General features: G+C 42.3%; 1 protein-coding gene across 4 annotated transcripts in view; it reads right to left on the bottom strand.

Annotated features, from left to right (window-relative positions):
- The window catches only part of ALS2 (alsin Rho guanine nucleotide exchange factor ALS2), a 558121-nt gene that overhangs the window by 295290 nt on the left and 237782 nt on the right, over positions 1 to 25049 (bottom strand). For all 4 annotated transcript variants that reach the window (XM_053698688.1, XM_053698690.1, XM_053698692.1 and 1 more), the window contains exons 11-12: positions 5848 to 6028; positions 5512 to 5577 (exon numbers count right to left, since the gene is read on the bottom strand). In XM_053698688.1, coding sequence (XP_053554663.1) covers positions 5512 to 5577; positions 5848 to 6028 — 247 coding nt within the window. The remainder of the gene's footprint in view (positions 1 to 5511; positions 5578 to 5847; positions 6029 to 25049) is intronic.

The raw sequence follows: 25049 nt of genomic DNA, 5'->3' as shown, positions 1-25049 counted from the left end.
AGGGAACTTCTGGTTCCCCCTTGATGGTTGATGTAAGCCACAGTCGTGATGTTGTCCGACTGAAATCTGATGAACCTCAGAGTTGCTAACTGAGGCCAAGCTAGAAGAGCATTGAATATTGCTCTTAACTCCAGAATATTTATTGGGAGGAGTTTCTCCTTCTGAGTCCATAATCCCTGAGCCTTCAGGGAGTTCCAGACTGCGCCCCAACCTAGAAGGCTGGCGTCTGTTGTTACAATCGTCCAATCTGGCCTGCGAAAGGTCATCCCCTTGGACAGATGGGGCCGAGAAAGCCACCATAGAAGAGAATCTCTGGTCTCTTGGTCCAGATTTAGCAGGGGGGACAAATCTGAGTAATCCCCATTCCACTGACTTAGCATGCACAATTGCAGCGGTCTGAGATGCAGGCGCGCAAATGGTACTATGTCCATTGCCGCTACCATTAAGCCGATTACTTCCATGCACTGAGCTACTGACGGGTGTGGAATGGAATGAAGGACACGGCAAGCATTTAGAAGTTTTGATAACCTGGCCTCCGTCAGGTAAATTTTCATCTCTACAGAATCTATAAGAGTCCCTAGAAAGGGAACCCTTGTAAGTGGTAATAGAGAACTCTTTTCCACGTTCACCTTCCACCCATGCGACCTCAGAAATGCCAGAACTATCTCTGTATGAGACTTGGCAGTTTGAAAACTTGACACTTGTATCAGAATGTCGTCTAGGTACGGAGTCACCGCTATGCCTCGCGGTCTTAGCACCGCCAGAAGTGAGCCCAGAACTTTTGTAAAGATTCTTGGAGCCGTAGCTAATCCGAAGGGAAGAGCTACAAACTGGTAATGCCCGTCTAGGAAGGCAAATCTTAGGTACCGATAATGATCCTTGTGAATCGGTATGTGAAGGTAGGCATCCTTTAAGTCCACTGTGGTCATGTACTGACCCTCTTGGATCATGGGAAGGATGGTTCGAATAGTTTCCATTTTGAATGATGGAACTCTTAGGAATTTGTTTAGGATTTTTAAGTCCAAGATTGGTCTGAAGGTTCCCTCTTTCTTGGGAACCACAAATAGATTTGAATAGAATCCTTGCCCGTGTTCCGTCCGCGGAACTGGGTTGATCACCCCCATTAGTAAGAGGTCTTGTACACAGCGTAGAAACGCCTCTTCCTTTATTTGGTTTGCTGATAACCTTGAAAGATGAAATCTCCCTTGTGGAGGAGAAGTTTTGAAGTCCAGGAGATATCCCTGAGATATGATCTCCAACGCCCAGGGATCCTGGACATCTCTTGCCCAAGCCTGGGCGAAGAGAGAAAGTCTGCCCCCCACTAGATCCGTTTCCGGATAGGGGGCCCTCTCTTCATGCTGTCTTAGGGGCAGCAGCAGGTTTCTTGGCCTGCTTGCCCTTGTTCCAGGACTGGTTAGCTTTCCAGCCCTGTCTGTAACGAGCAACAGCTCCTTCCTGTTTTGGAGCGGAGGAAGTTGATGCTGCTCCTGTCTTGAAGTTACGAAAGGCACGAAAATTAGACTGTTTGGCCTTTGATTTGGCCCTGTCCTGAGGTAGAGCATGGCCCTTACCTCCCGTAATGTCAGCTATAATTTCTTTCAAGCCGGGCCCGAATAAGGTCTGCCCTTTGAAAGCAATATTAAGCAATTTAGATTTAGAAGTCACGTCAGCTGACCAGGATTTAAGCCATAGCGCTCTGCGCGCTTGGATGGCGAATCCGGAGTTCTTAGCCGTAAGTTTGGTTAAATGTACGACGGCATCAGAAACAAATGCGTTAGCTAGCTTAAGTGCTTTAAGCTTGTTCATAATTTCATCCAATGGAGCTGTGCGAATGGCCTCTTCCAGAGACTCAAACCAGAATGCCGCCGCAGCAGTGACAGGCGCAAAGCATGCAAGGGGCTGTAAGATAAAACCTTGTTGAACAAACATTTTCTTAAGGTAACCTTCTAATTTCTTATCCATTGGATCTGAAAAGGCACAACTATCCTCCACCGGGATAGTGGTACGCTTAGCTAAAGTAGAAACTGCTCCCTCCACCTTAGGGACCGTCTGCCATAAGTCTCGTGTGGTGGCGTCTATAGGAAACATTTTCCTAAATATGGGAGGAGGGGAAAAAGGCACACCAGGTCTATCCCACTCCTTGCTAATAATCTCTGTAAGCCTTTTAGGTATAGGAAACACGTCAGTACACACCGGTACCGCATAGTATCTATCCAACCTACATAATTTTTCTGGAATTGCAACCGTGTTACAATCATTCAGAGCCGCTAATACCTCCCCTAGCAATATACGGAGGTTCTCAAGCTTAAATTTAAAATTAGAAATCTCTGAATCCAGTCTCCCTGGATCAGATCCGTCACCCACAGAATGAAGCTCTCCGTCTTCATGTTCTGCAAACTGTGACGCAGTATCTGACATGGCTCTCACCTCATCCGCGCGCTCTGTCCTTAACCCAGAGCTATCGCGCTTGCCTCTTAATTCTGGCAATTTAGATAATACTTCTGTCATAACAGTAGCCATGTCTTGCAAAGTGATTTGTAAGGGCCTCCCTGATGTACTTGGCGCCACAAAATCACGCACCTCCTGAGCGGGAGGCGAAGGTACTGACACGTGAGGAGAGTTAGTCGGCATAACTTCCCCCTCGTTGTCTGGGGATAATTTCTTTACATGTAAAGCCTGACTTTTCCTTCTAATTTCTTATTGTTGAACAAACATCAATGCATTTAGTACACAAATTTCTATGGGGCTCCACATTGGCCTTCATACACAGTGAACAAACAGATTCATCTGTGTCAGACATGTTTAAACAGACTAGCAATGAGACTAGCAAGCTTGGAAATACTTTTCAAATAAATTTACAAGCAATATAAAAAACGCTACTGTGCCTTTAAGAAGCACAAAAAGCTGTCACAGTTGAAATAACAATGAACCAAATTAGTTATAGCAACCAATTTTTCACAGTAAATGTATTAAGTTAGCAAAGGATTGCACCCACCAGCAAATGGATGATTAACCCCTTAATACCCAAAAACGGATAACAATTAAATAATTAACGTTTTTATCACAGTCAAAACACACTGTCACAGGTCTGCTGTGACTGATTACCTCCCTCAAAATGAATTTTGAAGACCCCTGAGCTCTCTAGAGACGTCCTGGATCATGGAGGATGAAGTAGGCAGATTGTGACTGAATTTTTACTGCGCAAAAAAGCGCTAAAATAGGCCCCTCCCACTCATATTACAACAGTGGGGAAGCTCAGTTAACTGTTTCTATGCAGAAAACAAAGATAGCCATGTGGTAAAAATCATGCCCCAATAAGTTTTATCACCAAGTACCTCACAAAAAACGATTAACATGCCAGTAAACGTTTTGAACATACACTTTAAAAGTTATGAAGTGTTATTAATAAGCCTGCTACCAGTCGCTTTTACTGCAGTTAAGGCTCATACATTACTTTAGTATTAACAGTATTTTCTGAGTCAATTCCATTCCCTAGAAAAATACATTCAGTGTACACACACTCATCAGCCTAATACCAGTCGCTATCACTGCATTTAAGGCTGAACTTACGTTACATTGGTATCAGCAGTATTTTCTCAGTCAATTCCATTCCTCAGAAAAATAATTTACTGCACATACCTCGTTTGCAGGGGGGCCCTGCATGCTATTCCCCTTTTCTGAAGTTACCTCACTCCTCAGATGAGAACAGCCAGTGGATCTTAGTTACGTCTGCTAAGATCATAGAAAACGCAGGCAGATTCTTCTTCTAATGCTGCCTGAGAACAAACAGCACACTCCGGTGCCATTTAAAATAACAAACTTTTGATTGAAGAAATAAACTAAGTTAAAAAACACCACAGACCTCTCACAACGACCTATCTTTAGTTAGGTTGCAAGAGAATGACTGAATATGACATGTGAGGGGAGGAGCTATATAGCAGCTCTGCTTGGGTGATCCTCTTGCAACTTCCTGTTGAGAAGAGATATATTCCATAAGTAATGGATGACCCATGGACTGACTACACTTAACAAGAGAAAAGAACTTTCCAAGATAAAAGTTTGATATCTATGGAATGAAGAGGTTCAAACGGAACTCCTTGAAGAACTTTAAGAACCAAATTTAAGCTCCATGGCGGAGCAACAGGTTTAAACACCACTTCTCTCTTACTACCTCCATGCTTGTTGAGAGTTGCAAGAGAATGACTGGATATGTCAGTTAGGGGAGGAGCTATATAGCAGCTCTGCTGTGGGTGATCCTCTTGCAACTTCCTGTTGGGAAGGAGAATATCCCACAAGTAATGGATGATCCGTGGACTGGATACACCTTACAAGAGAAACATCCTTCTATGTGCAGTACTTTGGAATGTGAAATATTGATATTTCATGTTAGTGCACTTGAGAAAATGCAATCGGGTTTGCACGCGAGTAAGGGTGTTACATTTTTTCTTCACTTTTCGTGCTCCATTGAAGTCTATGGGGGAATATGTTAACATGGTATTTTGCACGTCGTTTTAGCGATCATGCAAAAACTTTTTACTTTCAACTTGTAATACGCACAATACCAGACACGCTCAAAAAGGCTCCATCTAGCAAATTTAACACGCGAGCAGGAGCGCAAAGTACTGCTCCACTCGTAATCTAGCCCATTATTAATAAAAGTATGTAGCAAAGAAAAATATTTAAATGTCTAAGAAAAGTTCTTTTTCAAAAGTACACAAGAAAATTTCTATTTAACATACACAGTAACACTCATATTTTAATGTATGTATTTTCAAATTACAAAGTTAAAATACAAAATTCAGAACATACTATATTTTTCTATTGTAAAAAGAGTCTCACAGCAAGGGGGCTGAAAAACGGTGTACCTGAAGTTTTCTCACAGGTCTTATATTCTCTAGGAATTTATTTACATCTGCATATCTTGCAGTTTTATCTTGTAATGCTCTTACTGAACTGACAGAAAAAGATAAGTATGAAAAACTAGAAGTGAATAGAAAGTAAAGTTTGCTAAAAAATTGTGATTCAATTTGTATTTGCTTAAAATGTCTTTTCTATCAATGCTAGGGGCTCGTGTCATAATCTCTCCCTCCATGAGATTCTCCATTTCAGAGAGCTTCATTACTTTCTACTGGAGGCAAATCACCACTCGCTGACCTCCTTTTTTCCCCACTAGAATATTCTCTGAGGTCTGCTCATGCTAGGGTCAGATTAATAATTTAATTCAATGCCAGCAAATTTTAGAGACCTTGTCTTGATTATGTGTGTCATCATTAGTTGTGTTTTTGACTCCTTGGGAAGCACTGGCATCTTCGTTAAGAGTCACTGGGCTGAGAAATGGACCAATGAATTGTAGACGTTCTGCTTATCTCTGATCTTACAGGAGGAGACTTAAAGAATTTGATACTTTTACAGTGTCAGAATGCTAACCCATAATGTAACCTGGAGATGGGACTCTAAATAAATATTGTGCCATTCAGAGTGTGACGTGATAATTATGCACAGATAACTTACATGGCTGTCTTGGAGAGAAGTGAAAATCCTCCCATAGCCAGGAAATTGGTGAAAGAGGTGCAGTAACTGCAGGAGAGAGAGCAATTTTAAATATACATACACTTCTGATAGAAAGAAGCAAGTTTCACTTACAATCTCCTTTATGAAAATCTACTGTTCACATTTAAAACGTACCAAAAAGTGTTTTACAAAACATACATGAGCATAATTTAATCATTCAACATGGTATGGGTGATTATACAATATATTTTGCCCAAGTTACTAAAGAGAATGCAATACAACAGAACTATGAAGTAGATTTTTTTGTCATTTTATGGATTTAGTCTCACAACTTACTCTGTATAGCTGTCTAGAAAGAGACTTGAGTGTTCCAAAACAGAAAGATTTAGGGCAGCTTTGGATCCATGAAGGAAATTGCTCAAAGACGTCCCATGCTGTCCAATCAGGTAGCACAGTTTGCTAAACTTGGTTGCCATATCCTGAAGCAACTGAAGAGTAGCCACAGGACCAAAATTGTCTTGGAATTTAAAAGAGAAAAGTAGAATGTAAGGTGTGATCATATGAAAGGATTACTATCTATCAGTGTTGGATTAAGTGAAACAAAATTAACCAAACCTAAAACTAAACATCATGAAGCTTAAAGGCACTATTTCAGTATAAAAATATTACAATTGTTTGCACACTTTGGATAAAAAGTATTTTATCAACTATCCTGGTAGGTGAAAAGGCCTGGTTAAAATAACGATTAAACAAAGTTTTTTTGTAATGAGTAACTTATTTTAAACTAAAAATGAATGTTACAGTTTGCCTTAACTTAGAAATACAATATAGGGACAGTTAAAGGGACAGTCAAGTCCAAAAAAAACCTTAATGTTTCAAATAGGGCATGTCATTTTAAACAACTTTCCAATTTACTTTTAGCACCAATTTTGCTTTGTTCTTTTGGTATTCTTAGTTGAAAACTAAACTTAGGAAGGCTCATATGATAATTTCTACGCCCTTGAAGGCCACCTGTTATTAAATGCTTTTTTATTTGCTTTTCACAACAGAGGAGAGCTAGTTCATGTCAGCCATATAGATAACATTGTGATCACGCAGGTAGCTTGTGGCAGACACTGCACTAACTGGCTAAAATGCCAGTCAATAGATAATAAAATGTCATGAGATCAGAGGGTTGTCAGAAGATGCTTAGATACAAGGTAATCACAGAGGTAAAAAGTATATTAAAATAACTGTGTTGGTTATGCAAAACTGGGGAATGGGTAATAAAGGGATTATCTAGCTTTTTAAACAACAAAAATTCTAGTGCCGACTGTCCCTTTAAGTAAAAATTAAACTTAAATAGATAGGATAGGGGATGACATTTTTAACAACCTTCCAAGCTCATGAGTGTACACGTGTCTTTAGCCATCTGTTAGCAGGGTTTGCAACCATGTTTCTAGCAATGTTATACATAGTTACAAACACCAATGACATTGCTAAACCCATGTGAATGTTGCTTAGCTCTTACCAGCCAATCTAGGTTTACTCTTCAACAAAGGATACCAACAGAACAAAGCAAATTTGATGATACAATTAAATTGGAAAGTTGTTTAAAATTACATGAAGGTTGAATTTTGACTTTACTGTCCCTTTAACTTACTTGTTTGAGAAAAACAAAATAAAACATAAAATTATGCTTACCTGATAACTTCATTTCCATCGAGGGGAGGAGAGTCCGCAGCTTCATTCATTACTGTTGGGAATTAAGAACCTGGACACCCCAGCCAAAGGCTTAAATACCTCCCCCAATTCCCTCATCCCACAGTCACTCTGCCGGGGGAACAAGGAGCAGTAGAAGAAAAATCAGGGTATAAATGGTGCCAGAAAAATAATTAAATTTAGGTTCGCCCACCGGAGATACGAGCGGGAGCCGTGGACTCTCCTCTCCTCGATGGAAATGAAATGATCAGGCAAACAAAATTTATGTTTTCCATCTAAAGGCGAGGAGAGTCCACGGCTTCATTCATTACTGTTGGGAACATATACCCAAGCACTAGAGGACACTAAATGAAACCGGAAGGCAAACGGCTGACCCTAATCTAAAAGGCACCACTGGCTGCAAAACCTTTCTCCCAAAAACAGCTTCCGCAGAAGCAAAAAGGTCAAATTTGTAAAACTTTGTAAAAGTGTGTAAGGAGGACCAGGTAGCCGCCTTACAAATTTGCTCCATAGAGGCCTCATTCTTGAAGGCCCAAGACGAAGCCACAGCTCTAGTAGAATGAGCCGTAATCCTCTGAGGAGGCTTATGTCCCGCTGTTTCATAGGCCAAGCGAATCAAGCTCCTCAACCAAAAAGTTAAACAAAGGTAGAAGAAGAGGCTTTCTGCCCCTTGCGCTTCCCAGAATACACCACAAAAAGAGATGTAGACTGTCGGAAATCCTTTGTAGCCTGAAGATAGAACCACATCCAGGTTATGAAGTAACCTCTCCTTAGAAAAAGAAGGATTAGGACACAAAGAAGGAACAACTATTTCCTGATGTTACGGTTAGACACCACCTTGGGAAGAAATCCCAAACCAGTGCAAAGCACAGCCTTATCCGCATGAAAAACCAGATAAGGGGGCTCAGGCTCACATTGCAAGGCAGCCAGTTCAGATACTCTGCGTGTCGATGCAATGGCCAACAGGAAGAGAACCTTCCAGGACAGAATCTTAATGTCAATGGAATGCATAGGCTCAAACGGAACCCTCTGCAATACTTTAAGGACCAAGTTTAGGCTCCATGGGGGAGAAGACTGTCTAAAGACAGGCCTGATTCTAGACAGAACAAAAGATTGTATGTCAGGGAGCTCAGCGAGTCTCCTATGCAACTGAGAATGTCGAAATCTATCCCTTTAAGGAACTGGCAGCAAGACCCTTCTCCAAACCCTCCTGGAGAAAGGACAGAATCCTGGCTACCGTCACCTTATGCCAACGATATCCATGGTTCTCACACCAGGACAAGTAAGTCCTCCACACCTTATGGTAGATGCGATGAGTGACTGGCTTCCTTGCCTGAATTAGCGTATCAAACACACCTTCAGAAAAGCCTATCTTGGCCAAGACTAGGCTTTCAATCTCCATGCAGTCAGCCTCAGAGAATCAAGATTTTGATGTTGAAAAGAACCCTGTTCCAGCAGATCCCTGCGAAAGGATAACCTCCACAGTGGAGAGGATGACATCCCCACCAGATCCGCAAACCACGTCCTCCGCAGCAACTTAGAAGTGGAAACGGTGGAAAAATGTAAGCTAGGCTGAACCGCCAAGGCATCTATCAGCTCTGCCTGGGGATCCCTGGACCTCGACCCGTATCGGGGTAGCTTGCAATTGAGTCTGGACACCATGAGATCTATCTCCAGCGATCCCCACCTAAGACAAACCTCCGCAAACACTTCGGGTTGGAGAGACCATTCCCCGGATGGAAGGATTGCCTGCTGAGAAAATCTGGTTCCCAGTTGTCCACACCTGGAATGTGAACCGCTGAGATCGAGCAGCTGTGGGACTCTGCCCACTCCAAGACACCTCCCTCATGGCTAGGGAGCTCCTTGTACCCCCCTGATGTTTGATATAAGCCACCAAGGTAATGTTGTCGGTCTGGAATCTGATGAAGCTGAACGACCCTAGCAGAGGCCATGCCTTCAGAGCATTGTAGATTGCTCGGAGTTCCAAAATATTTATCGGAAGGAGAGACTCCTCCAGGGTCCATTTTCCTTGTGCCATCCTGGCACCCCAAACAGCTCCCCATCCAGCCAGACTCGCGTCCGTGGTCACAATCTCCCAGGACGGTCTCAAGAAGGATGTCCCCATGGACAGTTGCTCCGGACGGATCCACCAAAAGAGGGAGATCTGAGTCCGAGCATCCATGGATATCTGCCGTGATAGATCTGAATGATCGCCATTCCACTGTCTCAACATGCACAATTGAAGAGGTCTGAGATCTGGCGAATGGAACGACGTCTATGTTGGAAACCATGAGTCCGATCACCTCCATACACTGAGCCACCGAGGGGCTTGAGGAGGACTGGAGGGCAAGACAAGAGGACGCAATCTTCCTGCGTCGACGGTCTGTGAGAAATATCTTCATGGACATAGAGTCTATGATCGTGCCCGGGAACTCCACCTTGTTGCTGGGAACCAGGGAACTCTTTCCTGAGTCGATCGTCCAACCGTGAGATTGGAGCAAAAGGAGAGCCCTCGAATGATCCTCTGCGAGACTGAGTGACCGCGCCTGGACTAGGATATCGTCCAGATAGGGCGCCACAGCAATGCCTCTGGCCACTGCAAGTAGCGCCCCCAGAACCTTCATGAAGACTCTATGGGCCGTCGCCAGACCAAAGGGGAGAGCTACAAACTGGTCCAGAAAGTGTTGGTCCAGAAACGCAAATCTTAGGAACTTGAAGTGGTCCCTGTGAATTGGCACATGAAGGTAAGCGTCCTTCAAGTCTATAGTTGTCATGAACTGTCTCTCTTGAACAAGAGGCAGAATAGATCTGATCGTTTCCATTTTGAACGATGGAACACTCAGAAACTTGTTTAAACACTTCAGGTCCAGAATCGGGCGGAACGTGCCCTCCTTCTTTGGAACCACAAAAAGATTTGAATAGTACCCTAGACCCCTTTCTGCTTGGGGTACTGGTATGTTAACGCAGAGAGAGAAGGGATCCCTCACACACTCTAGCAAGGCCTCTCTCTTTTCCGGTCTTGAAGACAGATTTGACAGGAGGAATCTGCCCCTGGGCGGATGGGATCTGAACCCTATCCTGTAACCCTGGGCGTCAACCTCCAGAATCCAAGGGTCCTGAACGTCCTGTAACCAGGCTTCTGAGAAGAGAGATAATCTGCCACCTACTTGGTCCGGAGACTGGCCGGGGGCCGACCCTTCATGACGATTTTGTCTCAGCTGGCTTCTTGCTCTGCTTAGACTTGTTCCAAGAAAGCCGGTTTCCAAGTTCCCTTGGACTGGTCCGCTTTTGCGGAGGGTTGCTGGTGCTGGGCCTTGTCCGCACGAAAGGGACGAAAAGTAGATCCTTTAGGTTTAACCTTCTTATCCTGCGGTAGGAAAGCTCCCTTGCCTCCCGTAACCGTGGATATGATCAAATTCAATCCTGGACCGAACAGAATCTTTCCTTGAAAAGGCAGGGACAACAGCCTCGACTTAGAGGTCATGTCTGCAGACCAAGACTTTAGCCACAGAGCTCTGCAAGCTAAAACGGAAAAACCTGACACCTTAATGTTCAGGCGAATAATTTGCACATTGGCATCACAGATGAAACAATTGGCGACCTTCAATGCCTTAATCTTATCCTATATCTCATTGATAGAATTCTTCCCCTTGACCATTTCACACAGGGATTAACACCAATATGTCGCAGCTCTGAAGGGCTAAAATAGTTGTCCGCTTCGCGAGCATGGAGATTGCACCATCCACCTTAGGAACAGTACCCCACAGCTCAAGCTGAGTCCGGAACGGGGAACAGATTCTTAAAGGAAGAAGAAGGGGAAAAGGAAGAACCTAATTGCTCACATTCATTCTTAATATTTGCCATCTTGACAGGAACCGGGAAGGCCTGAGGCACCACCCTGTCCTCATATACCTTATCAAGCTTAGGAATCGCAGGTTAATCCGGAAGCTTCGGTTCCGGAACCTCCAGAGTAGCAAGCACTTGCTTCAGCAAAAAGCGCAAATTCTCTATCCTAAACTTAAAGTCAGGCTCCTCCGCAGCCGGAGGTTTAGAAGACACGAACTCCATCAAGTTAGAAACTCTTATAAGAAATTTTGTTTAAACCGTACAGAAGATAACTGGGGAATATATAGAGCTAATAGACAAGAAAGAGACCTTTTTCTTAAACAAAAATCAATAGAAGAGGAAGCAAAAAACATAATTTATGCTTACCTGATAAATTCCTTTCTTCTGTAGTGTGATCAGTCCACGGGTCATCATTACTTGTGGGATATTAACTGCTCCCCTACAGGAAGTGCAAGAGGATTCACCCAGCAGAGTTGCTATATAGCTCCTCCCCTCTACGTCACCTCCAGTCATTCGACCAAGGACCAACGAGAAAGGAGAAGCCAAGGGTGTAGTGGTGACTGGAGTATAATTTAAAAAATATTTACCTGCCTTAAAAAACAGGGCGGGCCGTGGACTGATCACACTACAGAAGAAAGGAATTTATCAGGTAAGCATAAATTATGTTTTCTTCTGTTAAGTGTGATCAGTCCACGGGTCATCATTACTTGTGGGATACCAATACCAAAGCAAAAGTACACGGATGACGGGAGGGATAGGCAGGCTCTTTATACAGAAGGAACCACTGCCTGAAGAACCTTTCTCCCAAAAATAGCCTCCGAGGAAGCAAAAGTGTCAAATTTGTAAAATTTGGAAAAAGTATGAAGCGAAGACCAAGTTGCAGCCTTGCAAATCTGTTCAACAGAGGCCTCATTCTTGAAGGCCCAAGTGGAAGCCACAGCTCTAGTAGAATGAGCTGTAATTCTTTCAGGAGGCTGCTGTCCAGCAGTCTCATAAGCTAAACGAATTATGCTACGAAGCCAAAAAGAGAGAGAGGTAGCAGAAGCTTTTTGACCTCTCCTCTGACCAGAGTAAACGACAAACAGGGAAGACGTTTGTCGAAAATCTTTAGTTGCCTGTAAATAAAATTTAAGGGCACGAACTACATCCAGATTGTGCAAAAGACGTTCCTTCCTCGAAGAAGGATTTGGGCACAAGGATGGAACAACAATCTCCTGATTGATATTCCTGTTAATGACTACCTTAGGTAAGAACCCAGGCTTAGTACGCAGAACTACCTTATCCGAGTGAAAAATCAAATAAGGAGAATCACAATGTAAGGCTGATAACTCAGAGACTCTTCGAGCCGAGGAAATAGCCATTAAAAATAGAACTTTCCAAGATAACAACTTTATATCAATGGAATGAAGGGGTTCAAACGGAACACCCTGTAAAACGTTAAGAACAAGGTTTAAACTCCATGGTGGAGCCACAGCTTTAAACACAGGTTTAATCCTGGCCAAAGCCTGACAAAAAGCCTGAACGTCTGGAACTTCTGACAGACGCTTGTGTAACAGAATGGACAGAGCTGAGATCTGTCCCTTTAAGGAACTAGCGGATAACCCCTTTTCTAAACCTTCTTGTAGAAAAGACAATATCCTAGGAATCCTAACCTTACTCCAAGAGTAACCTTTGGATTCGCACCAATATAGGTATTTACGCCATATTTTATGGTAAATCTTTCTGGTGACAGGCTTCCTAGCCTGTATTAAGGTATCAATAACTGACTCAGAAAAACCACGCTTTGATAAGATCAAGCGTTCAATTTCCAAGCAGTCAGCTTCAGAGAAGTTAGATTTTGATGTTTGAAAGGACCCTGAATCAGAAGGTCCTGTTTCAGAGGTAACGACCAAGGTGGACAGAATGACATGTCCACCAGATCTGTATACCAAGTCCTGCGTGGCCATGCAGGCGCTATTAGAATCACTGATGCTTTCTCCTGTTTGATTCTGGCAATCAATCGAGGAAGCATCGGGAAAGGTGGAAACACATAAGCCATCCTGAAGGTCCATGGTGCTGTCAAGGCATCTATCAGGTCCGCTCCCGGATCCCTGGATCTGGACCCGTAGCGCGGAAGCTTGGCGTTCTGTCGAGACGCCATGAGATCTATCTCTGGTTTGCCCCAACGTGGAAGTATTTGGGCAAAGACCTCTGGATGAAGTTCCCACTCCCCCGGATGAAAAGTCTGACGACTTAAGAAATCCGCCTCCCAGTTCTCCACTCCCGGGATGTGGATTGCAGACAGGTGGCAAGAGTGAGACTCTGCCCAGCGAATTATCTTCGATACTTCCATCATTGCTAGGGAGCTTCTTGTCCCTCCCTGATGGTTGATATAAGCTACAGTCGTGATGTTGTCCGACTGGAACCTGATGAACCCCCGAGTTGCTAACTGGGGCCAAGCCAGAAGAGCATTGAGGACTGCTCTCAATTCCAGAATGTTTATTGGAAGGAGACTCTCCTCCTGATTCCATAGTCCCTGAGCCTTCAGAGAATTCCAGACAGCGCCCCAACCTAGTAGGCTGGCGTCTGTTGTTACAATTGACCAGTCTGGCCTGCTGAATGGCATTCCCCTGGACAGATGTGGCCGATAAAGCCACCATAGAAGAGAATTTCTGGTCTCTTGAATGGAATGAAGGACACGGCATGCATTTTGAAGTTTTGTTAACCTGTCCTCTGTCAGGTAAATCTTCATTTCTACAGAATCTATCAGAGTCCCCAGGAAGGGAACTCTTGTGAGTGGAAAGAGAGAACTTTTCTCTTCGTTCACTTTCCATCCATGCGACCTTAGAAATGCCAGTACTATCTCTGTATGAGATTTGGCAGTTTGAAAGCTTGAAGCTTGTATCAGTATGTCGTCTAAGTACGGAGCTACTGAAATTCCTCGCGGTCTTAGTACCGCCAGAAGAGTGCCCAGAACCTTTGTGAAGATTCTTGGAGCCGTAGCCAGTCCGAATGGAAGAGCTACAAACTGGTAATGCCTGTCTAAAAAGGCAAACCTTAGATACCGGTAATGACTTCTGTGAATCGGTATGTGAAGGTAAGCATCCTTTAAATCCACTGTGGTCAAGTACTGACCCTCTTGGATCATGGGAAAAATTGTTCGAATAGTTTCCATCTTGAACGATGGAACTCTTAGGAATTTGTTTAGGATCTTTAAATCCAAGATTGGCCTGAAGGTTCCCTCTTTTTGGGAACTACAAACAGATTTGAGTAAAACCCTTGTCCTTGTTCCAACCGCGGAACTGGATGGATCACTCCCATTAATAAAAGATCTTGTACGCAGCGTAGAAACGCTTCCTTCTTTGTTAGGTTTGTTGACAACCTTGACAGATGAAATCTCCCTCTTGGGGGGAGAGGATTTGAAGTCCAGAAGGTATCCCTGAGATATGATCTCTAACGCCCAGGGATCCTGAACATCTCTTGCCCAAGCCTGGGCGAAGAGGGAAAGTCTGCCCCCCACTAGATCCGGTCCCGGATCGGGGGCCCTCAATTCATGCTGTCTTAGGGGCAGCAGCAGGTTTTCTGGCCTGTTTGCCCCTGTTCCAGGACTGGTTAGGTTTCCAGCCTTGTCTGTAGCGAGCAACAGCTCCTTCCTGTTTTGGTGCAGAGGAAGTTGATGCTGCTCCTGCTTTGAAATTACGAAAGGAACGAAAATTGGACTGTCTAGCCTTGGCTTTGGCCTTGTCCTGAGGCAGGGCATGACCTTTACCTCCTGTAATGTCATCAATAATCTCTTTCAAGCCGGGCCCGAATAAGGTCTGCCCTTTGAAAGGAATATTAAGCAATTTAGATTTAGACGTAACATCAGCTGACCAGGATTTTAGCCACAGAGCTCTGCGTGCCTGAATGGCGAATCCTGAATTTTTAGCCGCAAGTTTAGTTAAATGTACTACGGCATCTGAAATAAATGAATTAGCTAACTTAAGGAATTTAAGTTTGTGTGTGATGTCATCTAGTGTGGATGATTGAAGTGTCTCTTCCAGAGACTCAAACCAAAATGCTGCTGCAGCCGTGACAGGCGCAATACATGCAAGAGGTTGCAATATAAACCCTTGTTGAACAAACATTTTCTTAAGGTAACCCTCTAATTTTTTATCCATTGGATCTGAAAAAGCACAGCTATCCTCCACTGGGATAGTGGTACGCTTAGCTAAAGTAGAAACTGCTCCCTCCACCTTAGGGACCATTTGCCATAAGTCCCGTGTGGCGGCGTCTATTGGAAACATTTTTCTGAATATAGGAGGGGGTGAGAAAGGCACACCGGGTCTATCCCACTCCTTAGTAACAATGTCAGTAAGTCTCTTAGGTATAGGAAAAACGTCAGTACTCGTCGGTACCGCAAAATATTTATCCAACCTACACATTTTTTCTGGGATTGCAACTGTGTTACAATCATTCAGAGCCGCTAATACCTCCCCTAGTAACACACGGAGGTTCTCAAGCTTAAATTTAAAATTTGAAATGTCTGAGTCCAGTTTATTTGGATCAGAACCGTCACCCACAGAATGAAGCTCTCCGTCTTCACGTTCTGCAAACTGTGACGCAGTATCAGACATGGCCCTTGCATTATCAGCGCACTCTGTTCTCATCCCAGAGTGATCACGTTTACCTCTTAGTTCTGGTAGTTTAGCCAAAACTTCAGTCATAACAGTAGCCATATCTTGTAATGTGATTTGTAATGGCCGCCCAGATGCACTCGGCGCTACAATATCACGCACCTCCTGAGCGGGAGATGCAGGTACTGACACGTGAGGCGAGTTAGTCGGCATAACTCTCCCCTCGTTGTTTGGTGAAATATGTTCAATTTGTACAGATTGACTATTTTTTTAAAGTAGCATCAATACATTTAGTACATAAATTTCTATTGGGCTCCACTTTGGCATTAACACATATAGCACAGAGATATTCCTCTGAATCAGACATGTTTAACACACTAGCAAATAAACAGCAACTTGGAAATACTTTTCAAAGTAATTTACAAATAATATGAAAACGAACTGTGCCTTTAAGAAGCACAGAAAATATTATAACAGATAAAATAATTAAGTTATAGCATCAATCTTTGTCAGAATATACAGTTTTAGCAAAGGATTGTTCCCCTCAGCAAATGATAACTAACCCAGGCAGCAGAAAAAAATACACAAATAAACGTTTTTTATATCACAGTCAATACAATCAGCACAGTGAATGATTACTTCCCTCAAAAAAGACTCTTGAGATCCCTGAACTCTGTAGAGATGAACCGGATCATGCAGGAAGAAAATGAACCTCTGACTGAGTTTTTCTGATGCATAGTGAAAGCACCAAAATGGCCCCTCCCCCACACACATAACAGTGAGAGGGATCAGTGAACTGCTCTAATTTAAATCAAAACTATTGCCAAGTGGAAAAAAAGTGCCCAAAACATTTTTTCACCCAGTACCTCAGAGAAAAAAACGTTTTTACATGCCAGCAAAAAAACGTTTTACCTCAATAATTAATTGTCATTTAAAACCTATTGCAAGTCCCTGCAAAATAGGTTAAGTCTATGTATACAGTTTAAAAGCCAGAGAAGTACCATTTCCCAGAAAACTGAAGTGTAAAATATACATACATGACAGCCTGATATCAGCTACATCTACTGCATTCAAGGCTGAGTTTACATTATAACGGTATGGCAGGATTTTCTCATCAATTCCATGTCAGAAAATAATAAACTGCTACATACCTCTTTGCAGATTAATCTGCCTGCTGTCCCCTGATCTGAAGTTTACCTCTCCTCAGATGGCCGAGAAACAGCAATATGATCTTAACTACTCCGGCTAAAATCATAGAAAAACTCAGGTAGATTCTTCTTCAAATTCTACCAGAGAAGGAATAATACACTCCGGTGCTATTATAAAATAACAAACTTTTGATTGAAGATATAAAAACTAAATATATCACCATAGTCCTCTCACACATCCTATCTAGTCGTTGGGTGCAAGAGAATGACTGGGGGTGACGTAGAGGGGAGGAGCTATATAGCAACTCTGCTGGGTGAATCCTCTTGCACTTCCTGTAGGGGAGCAGTTAATATCCCACAAGTAATGATGACCCGTGGACTGATCACACTTAACAGAAGAAATAAATCTCCATTTTAGAGGTTTATATGGTTGCTCAGCTAAATATCTGGCCAGACTTACCAAAGCTAGAAAAAGAAAAAATCTTATTCTTGCTATTCGAACAACTAAAGGTAGATCAACAGAATCCAAAGAGATTTTAGAAACTTTTTTTAACTATTACCAACAGCTGTATTCAGCGATAGAAACTGATAATGTGAATCAAGATCTTTTTTGGAATACAGTAGTAGTACCTAAAATATCTTTTGAGGATCTAAACGCAATTAATGCTCCGATTTCTATAGAAGAAATCAGAAGCGCTATAGATAATTTAAAGTTAAACAAAGCTGCAGGCCCAGACGGTTTCCCTGCTGAATATTATAGATGTATCGGTGAAGATATACTCATTTTCTTAGAAAAACTCTTTAACTTCTATTATTGTACAAAAAATCCAATTTCAACTTATTTTCTGGCTGCAAACATTTCTCTTATCCTAAAGAAAGGTAAAGATTCTGAAGATCCGGCCTCTTATAGACCTATCTCGGTCTTAAACATAGACTATAAAATACTAATGACGATCATAGCGTCCAGAGTATCTCTTTGTTTGCACCAAATTATTCATCCAGATCAAACCGGATTTATGGTGTCTAGAAATCCGACAAAAAATATTCGCAAATTAATTAACCTTTTGGATTATGCATGGAATGTAGATAGGGGTAAGAGGGAGCCACTTTGGCAAGATTTAGCTATCTTGTCTTTAGACGCAGTTAAAGCATTTGACTCGATTGTATGGGATTATCTGTTTAAGGCGTTAGAGCAGTTTGGATTTAATGGTGAATTTCTTTGGTTTATACATAGAGTATATTACAACCCAATATCTTACATACTTATTAATGGGTCGGTCTCTCCTAAAATTGTGCTACAACGCGGTACTAGACAAGGGTGCCCCTTGTCCCCGGTGCTCTTCAATATTGCGCTAGAACCTCTGGCTATACGATTTAGAGAAGTGCTATTAGGAGTTTCGTTTGGTACCCACTATCTTAAAACTCTATTATATGCTGATGATGTCTTATTATTCCTGGTTAATACGCAACAGGCTATACCAGAGGTACTGAAAATCTTGACGATGTTTAGCTCTTTTTCTGGATACAAGATAAATTTTGAAAAAAGTGAATTGATGTGGCTTAATAATTTAAAAATAACCCATACGGTTCCATTTAAACGAGTTGAGGCCATTAAATATCTTGGTCTAGTGTTGCATAAAAACCCTATTCTTTGGTACAAAGATAATTTTGGGCCCCTACTTGAAAAGATTGAAAAAGACCTTCGGCTGTGGATGACATTTCCATTGCCATTAACAGCTCGCGTCAATCTTGTCAAGACTATCATTTTTCCTCGCCTGCTCTACCCGCTGCAGAACTTGCCGCTATTTATACCATATAAAGATTTGAAATTAATTAATGCACTTTTTTCTAAATTCATATGGAATAATAAGAAGCCTCAAATTGCTCTTAAGAAACTAATGCAAAATACGGGGGCAGCAGGACTTGCTCTCCCTGATCTTAAACTGTATAATTTGGCGGCTATGGTCAAAATAGCAATAGATTGGCTCTCGGGATCTAGCTTAGTATCATCTATAGATTTGGAATCTTTCCTAATCACCCCGTTTTCGGTAAAAGCCCTTTTACATATGCAAGTGCAGAAATTACCGCAGAATGTGAGTTGCCTCATGTCCTTTAAGAATATAGTTCAGGCCTGGCAAAGATTTTGTAGAATTTTAGATCTAGATTATTCTGTATCAGAGTTTCTACCTATATTAAATAATTCAAGTTTTTTGCCGGGCTTATATCAAAGAGCATTCAAAGATTGGGCTAATAAAGGACTTTGTTATGTAAGACAATTACTAGATGAAAATCATCAAATATTAGATGCGGAGGAGATTTTTAGTAAATTTGGAATACCTAGAACAAGTCTATTTGCTTATTTTCAAATTCGTCACTTTATTTCAGAGCAGAATTGGTATGCTCTATCTTTTGTGGCCTGGTCAGATATTAAGCTGTGTATACAAAAATTTAATTCAGGTGACTCCTCAATCTCTTTGATGTACGACATTATGCTGAATAAACAAAGTCTGATAATTAAGGATAATATTTGCAGATTTTGGGCACCATTGATTCCCTCGGTAGATCATGAAATAATTAAGCAGAGCTTTGAGTTAATACGCAAATGTAAAGTACCGGTGGCTTGGAATGAATCACATATGAAATTGATTAATAATTTTTATCTCTCTCCCTGGAAATTAATGAAGATTTATCCCTTCGGGGTTAATGTATGTCCATATTGTGCACATACCAGAGCAGATATATTTCATATGTTTTGGTCATGCCCTAAAGTTAAACAACTATGGCTCAAAATTATTTACTGGTTCAATAAATCATATAAAGTTACAATTGCCCTTGCAGCCGTGGATATTATTTTTCTATTTCAGCTAAAAGATGTTTTCAATAGTAATACTGTAAATAGCCTTAATACAATTATTCTGGCAGTAAGATTCTGTATACTTAAAAACTGGAAAGCCAGGTATGTACCTGGACTTTCTATGATTTTTAAAACCCTTCAAAATCAAATTCTTTTTGAATCACATCATTTATATGATGTATCTGAGATTAGAATTAAGAAGTTTCTCTGGAAATGGTCTCCTGTTATTTTGTCTTTCCCGGTAGCATTTCAGAGAGTGATTCTCTCCCCGTTTTTAACTTCAGTGAGCTTTGCGGAATTGACGCTATTAAATGTTTTCCCACATACCTGGATTGAGCGGCCCTGAGGGGAGTGCGGGGTAGAGATAGAGGGGAGGGGGAGTAGGACCAAAGTACGGGGATTTTTTTTTTTTTTTTTTTTGTTGTTTGTGTGTTTGTGATTTTCAAGTTTTGAAGATTATTTTGTATTATGACGATTAAGTTATTTTTTGAAAATAAAGGAAAAAAGGAAAATAGGTATGTAAAGAGCAGATAAGAAAGAGAAAGGACCCAATAGGTTTATATTTGATGTTATATGTTTTACATTGATACATCTTAAACTGTGGATTTTCAGATAAAATTTATACAATGTTTTTTTTTTTTTTTTTTCCCTTGTTTTTGTTTATCTGTACCATACAATAGGTTGGGCCCTGCGTGGCGCAAGATATGTAATTTGATTTTCTTGTAATTTGATTTCTATGTATTTACTGTTCTTTACATATAATAAAAAAAAAAAAAAAAAAAAAAAAGAAGACACGAACTCCGACCCAGAAGGGGCCTCCTTCGAAGAGTTGGAGTGGCCCTCGTCATCGTATAAAGCCTCTGATATTTCCATAGGCGTAGACAACCCCTGGGCTGGGCCACCATGATACGCCCTACGCTTAGCAGAATTTGGTAAGGCATGGAACACTTTTGATACCGCCGTTTGCAGTTGAACAACAAAATCTGACGGCCAACGAATCTCTCCCATAGGAGTAATGGTTGGACCCTAGGGCGCTGCATGTGCAATTGGAGATGAATGCAGGGAACACACCTCACGGGACGGGGAACCCTCAGAGGTGGACGGCTCAGTAGTACTACTAGACATCCGTTTACTTTTAGATGTCGTAACTTTATTAAGGCATGTGGAACATAGTTGAGCAGGCTGTTCTACCAGAACCTCCTCACAATAAACACAGGAATGAGACCTTGTTAAAGAGGGAGAACCCTCTAACGCATCAGAGTCCTCCATAGCTTGCGCTGATATTACGGACTAGATTAACTTAATAAATAGGCACCTTTATACCTCCAATGGCCAGGGCACTCACCACCTCCTATGACCTGGACTACAGAAACCGTTTCGTCTCCTGCGCTGCTGATTAACAGAGGAAGAGAGATAGCCACACCCGGTCACATGGAATGCGTGGCATGACCGCCTCTGCCTAAGGAGAAAATGCACCAAAAAAAGGGTCGCGCAATACTACCGTAAGTCAACTGAAAGTTCCACACATTGCAAGAGCCTCATCTCGCACATAACGCAGCAATGACACAAACAATATCATGTATAAACCCCCCCTGTTCAATAATCCCCTTTCCAGGAATATTAACCCTTGATTCTTTAAAGATAAAAGGCGTCAAACTGTGACCCTGTCTTCCGTGTTATCATTATGTAATAAAAAATGAAACGATCTTACCAGAATCTACGCCGTGGAACAGGAACACCCTTCAAGTGTGACAGTTTAGTAGCTTTGCTCCTGACATGGACTTGCGAGTGAAAAGCAGGCAGCGAAACTCGTCAACGCTAATTGCTTATGGAGCTGTTAATATTAGTCGGGATGGTTTCGCAGAAAGACTCTCCCTGCATCTCCGGACTCTAACTTTCACCCAGGCTCTCACTGAGAGGCTGACAGGACAACTTAAAATTCCAGTCCAGTCCCAATGTGAAGAGTACCACCCTCCATAAGAGACTACTCCGATCTTCGGCAGTTCTCTGCTGTCCTCCTCTGACGAAAGGCAAAGAACGACTGGGGGATGAGGGAAGTGGGGGAGGTATTTAAGCCTTTGGCTAGGGTGTCTTTGCCTCCTCCTGGTCGCCAGGATCTTAAGTCCCAACAGTAATGAATGAAGCCCAGGATTCTCCTCCCCTTTAGATGGAAAAAACAGAATTTATGTTTACCTGATAAATTACTTTCTCCAACGGTGTGTCCGGTCCACGGCGTCATCCTTACTTGTGGGATATTCTCTTCCCCAACAGGAAATGGCAAAGAGCCCAGCAAAGCTGGTCACATGATCCCTCCTAGGCTCCGCCTACCCCAGTCATTCGACCGACGTACAGAAGGAAATATGCATAGGAGAAACCATATGATACCGTGGTGACTGTAGTTAGAAAAAATAATTCAACAGACCTGATTAAAAAAACCAGGGCGGGCCGTGGACCGGACACACCGTTGGAGAAAGTAATTTATCAGGTAAACATAAATTCTGTTTTCTCCAACATAGGTGTGTCCGGTCCACGGCGTCATCCTTACTTGTGGGAACCAATACCAAAGCTTTAGGACACGGATGAAGGGAGGGAGCAAATCAGGTCACCTAAACGGAAGGCACCACGGCTTGCAAAACCTTTCTCCCAAAAATAGCCTCCGAAGAAGCAAAAGTATCAAATTTGTAAAATTTGGCAAAAGTGTGCAGTGAAGACCAAGTCGCTGCCTTACATATCTGATCAACAGAAGCCTTGTTCTTGAAGGCCCATGTGGAAGCCACAGCCCTAGTGGAATGAGCTGTGATTCTTTCAGGAGGCTGCCGTCCGGCAGTCTCATAAGCCAATCGGATAATGCTTTTAAGCCAAAAAGAAAGAGAGGTAGAAGTTGCTTTTTGACCTCTCCTTTTACCAGAATAAACAACAAACAAAGAAGATGTTTGTCTGAAATCTTTAGTGGCCTCTAAATAGAATTTTAGAGCACGGACTACGTCCAAATTGTGTAACAAACTTTCCAAGATAATAACTTAATATCTACGGAATGTAAGGGTCAAACGGAACCCCTTGAAGAACTGAAAGAACTAGATTAAGACTCCAGGGAGGAGTCAAAGGTCTGTAAACAGGCTTGATTCTAACCAGAGCCTGAACAAACGCTTGAACGTCTGGCACAGCTGCCAGCCTTTTGTGAAGTAAAACAGATAACGCAGAGATCTGTCCCTTCAGAGAACTTGCAGATAATCTGTAGAAAAGATAGAATCTTAGGAATTTTTATCTTGTTCCATGGGAATCCTTTAGATTCACACCAACAGATATATTTTTTCCATATCTTATGGTAAATTTTTCTAGTTACAGGCTTTCTAGCCTGAATCAGAGTATCTATTACAGAATCTGAAAACCCACGCTAATCAGGATGTCGTCCAAGTACGGTACTACTGCAATGCCCCTTGGTCTTAGAACCGCTAGAAGGGACCCTAGTACCTTTGTGAAAATTCTCGGAGCAGTGGCTAATCCGAATGGAAGTGCCACAAACTGGTAATGCTTGTCCAGAAAAGCGAACCTTAGGAACTGATGATGTTCCTTGTGGATAGGAATATGTAGGTACGCATCCTTTAAATCCACCGTGGTCATAAATTGACCTTCCTGGATGGTAGGAAGGATCGTTCGAATGGTTTCCATTTTGAACGATGGAACCCTGAGAAATTTGTTTAGGATCTTGAGATCTAAAATAGGTCTGAATGTTCCCTCTTTTTTGGGAACTATGAACAGGTTAGAGTAAAACCCCATCCCTTGTTCTCCTATTGGAACAGGATGAATTACTCCCATCTTTAACAGGTCTTCTACACAATGTAAGAATGCCTGTCTTTTTATTTGGTTTGAAGATAATTGAGACCTGTGGAACCTTCCCCTTGGGGGTAGTTCCTTGAATTCCAGGAGATAACCCTGAGAAACTATTTCTAGTGCCCAAGGATCCTGAACATCTCTTGCCCAGGCCTGAGCAAAGAGAGAAAGTCTGCCCCCCACCAGATCCGGTCCCGGATCGGGGGCCATCCCTTCATGCTGTTTTGGTAGCAGTGGCAGGCTTCTTGGCCTGCTTACCCTTGTTCCAGCCTTGCATCGGTCTCCAGGCTGGTTTGGGTTGAGAAGAATTACCCTCTTGCTTAGAGGATGTAAAATTAGAGGCTGGTCCGTTTCTGCGAAAGGGACGAAAATTAGGCTTATTTTTAGCCTTAAAAGACCTATCCTGAGGAAGGGCGTGGCCCTTTCCCCCGGTGATGTCTGAAATAATCTCTTTCAAATCAGGACCAAACAGTGTTTTACCCTTGAAAGGGATGTTAAGCAATTTTGTCTTGGAAGACACATCCGCTGACCAAGACTTTAGCCAAAGCGCTCTGCGCGCCACGATAGCAAACCCTGAATTTTTCGCCGCTAATCTAGCTAATTGCAAAGCGGCATCTAAAATAAAAGAGTTAGCCAATTTAAGTGCTTGAACTCTGTCCATAACCTCCTCATACGAAGATTCTTTATTGAGCGACTTTTCTAGTTCTTCGAACCAGAAACACGCTGCCGTAGTGACAGGAACAATGCATGAAATTGGTTGTAGAAGGTAACCTTGCTGAACAAACATCTTTTTAAGCAAACCCTCTAATTTTTTATCCATAGGATCTTTGAAAGCACAACTATCTTCTATGGGAATAGTAGTGTGTTTGTTTAGAGTAGAGACCGCCCCCTCGACCTTGGGGACTGTCTGCCATAAGTCCTTTCTGGGGTCGACTATAGGAAATAATTTCTTAAATATAGGGGGAGGAACAAAAGGTATGCCGGGCCTTTCCCACTCCTTATTTACTATGTCCGCCACCCGCTTGGGTATAGGAAAAGCATCGGGGGGCACCGGAACCTCTAGGAACTTGTCCATCTTACATAATTTCTCTGGAATGACCAAATTGTCACAATCATCCAGAGTAGATAATACCTCCTTAAGCAGTGCGCGGAGATGTTCTAATTTAAATTTAAATGTTACAACATCAGGTTCAGCTTGTTGAGAAATTTTTTCTGAATCTGAAATTTCTCCCTCAGACAAAACCTCCCTCCTGGCCCCTTCAGATTGGTGTGAGGGTATGTCAGAACCGTTATCATCAGCGTCCTCTTGCTCTTCAGTGTTTAAAACAGAGCAATCGCGCTTTCTCTGATAAGTAGGCATTTTAGATAAAATGTTTGCAATAGAATTATCCATAACAGCCGTTAATTGTTGCATGGTAATAAGTATTGGCGCACAAGATGTACTAGGGGCCTCTTGTGTGGGCAAAACTGGTGTAGACACAGAAGGGGATGATGCAGTACCATGCTTACTCCCCTCATTTGAGGAATCATCTTGGGCAATATTATTATCTGTGGCATCATTGT

Source organism: Bombina bombina, chromosome 1, assembly GCF_027579735.1.
Source record: "Bombina bombina isolate aBomBom1 chromosome 1, aBomBom1.pri, whole genome shotgun sequence".
Classification (NCBI taxonomy): domain Eukaryota; kingdom Metazoa; phylum Chordata; class Amphibia; order Anura; family Bombinatoridae; genus Bombina; species Bombina bombina.
This window is presented reverse-complemented; position numbering and strand designations above follow the sequence as displayed.